Below are 573 nucleotides of genomic sequence, written 5' to 3'. Positions count from 1 at the left end.
AGACCAGAGCAGGACCAGGACACCCATCAGGATGATGGGACTGAAGCACCAGAAGGGGATCCAGAGAGAGGTGAGATCCTGGACAGTGCAAGCCCACAGCAGGACAGAAATACCCATAAGACTGCAGAGAGTGAGACACCAAAACGGGACCCAAAAACCCACGAGGCCCACGAAACTGAGGCACCAGGGCAGGGCTCAAACCACCATCAGAGTGCAGAGACGGAGTCAGCAGAGCAGGACCTGAATTGGCCCTCTGAGACACGAGGAAGAGACCCAAACAACAAGACCCAGGTCTGCGAGGCCCCTCAGCAGGACCCCAACCCTGGCAAGACCCAGAAGCAGCTGCCCCCACAGCAGGGTGCAACCCCCCATTGGGATCCCAAGCCCCAAGCAACGTGCCATGACCCAGCTTGCCGTGAGCTCCCTGAACCCAAGGTGCTGGAGCAAGAGTACAGCGGGGCAGAGGCTCCGTCTTGTCGAGCACAACAGCAACAAGATGCTCACCACCACAGACAGCCCGCTATAGAGCAACAGCTCCTGCAGCCACTGTATCAGTGGCCACCACAGCAGTAA

At 58.6% G+C, this 573-nt stretch overlaps 1 protein-coding gene across 1 annotated transcript; it reads left to right on the top strand.

The window, feature by feature from the left end:
* Positions 1–3: 3 nt before the first annotated feature.
* LOC104165740 (protein IWS1 homolog) lies at positions 4–573 on the top strand (the record flags this gene model as incomplete). The annotated part of the gene is made up of 1 exon (XM_009705459.1): positions 4–573. A coding segment is annotated over one exon (570 nt), but the record flags the coding sequence as incomplete, so codon positions are not given.

Source organism: Cariama cristata, unplaced genomic scaffold (genome assembly GCF_000690535.1).
Source record: "Cariama cristata isolate BGI_N322 unplaced genomic scaffold, ASM69053v1 scaffold45058, whole genome shotgun sequence".
Taxonomy (NCBI): Eukaryota; Metazoa; Chordata; class Aves; order Cariamiformes; family Cariamidae; genus Cariama; species Cariama cristata.
This window is presented reverse-complemented; position numbering and strand designations above follow the sequence as displayed.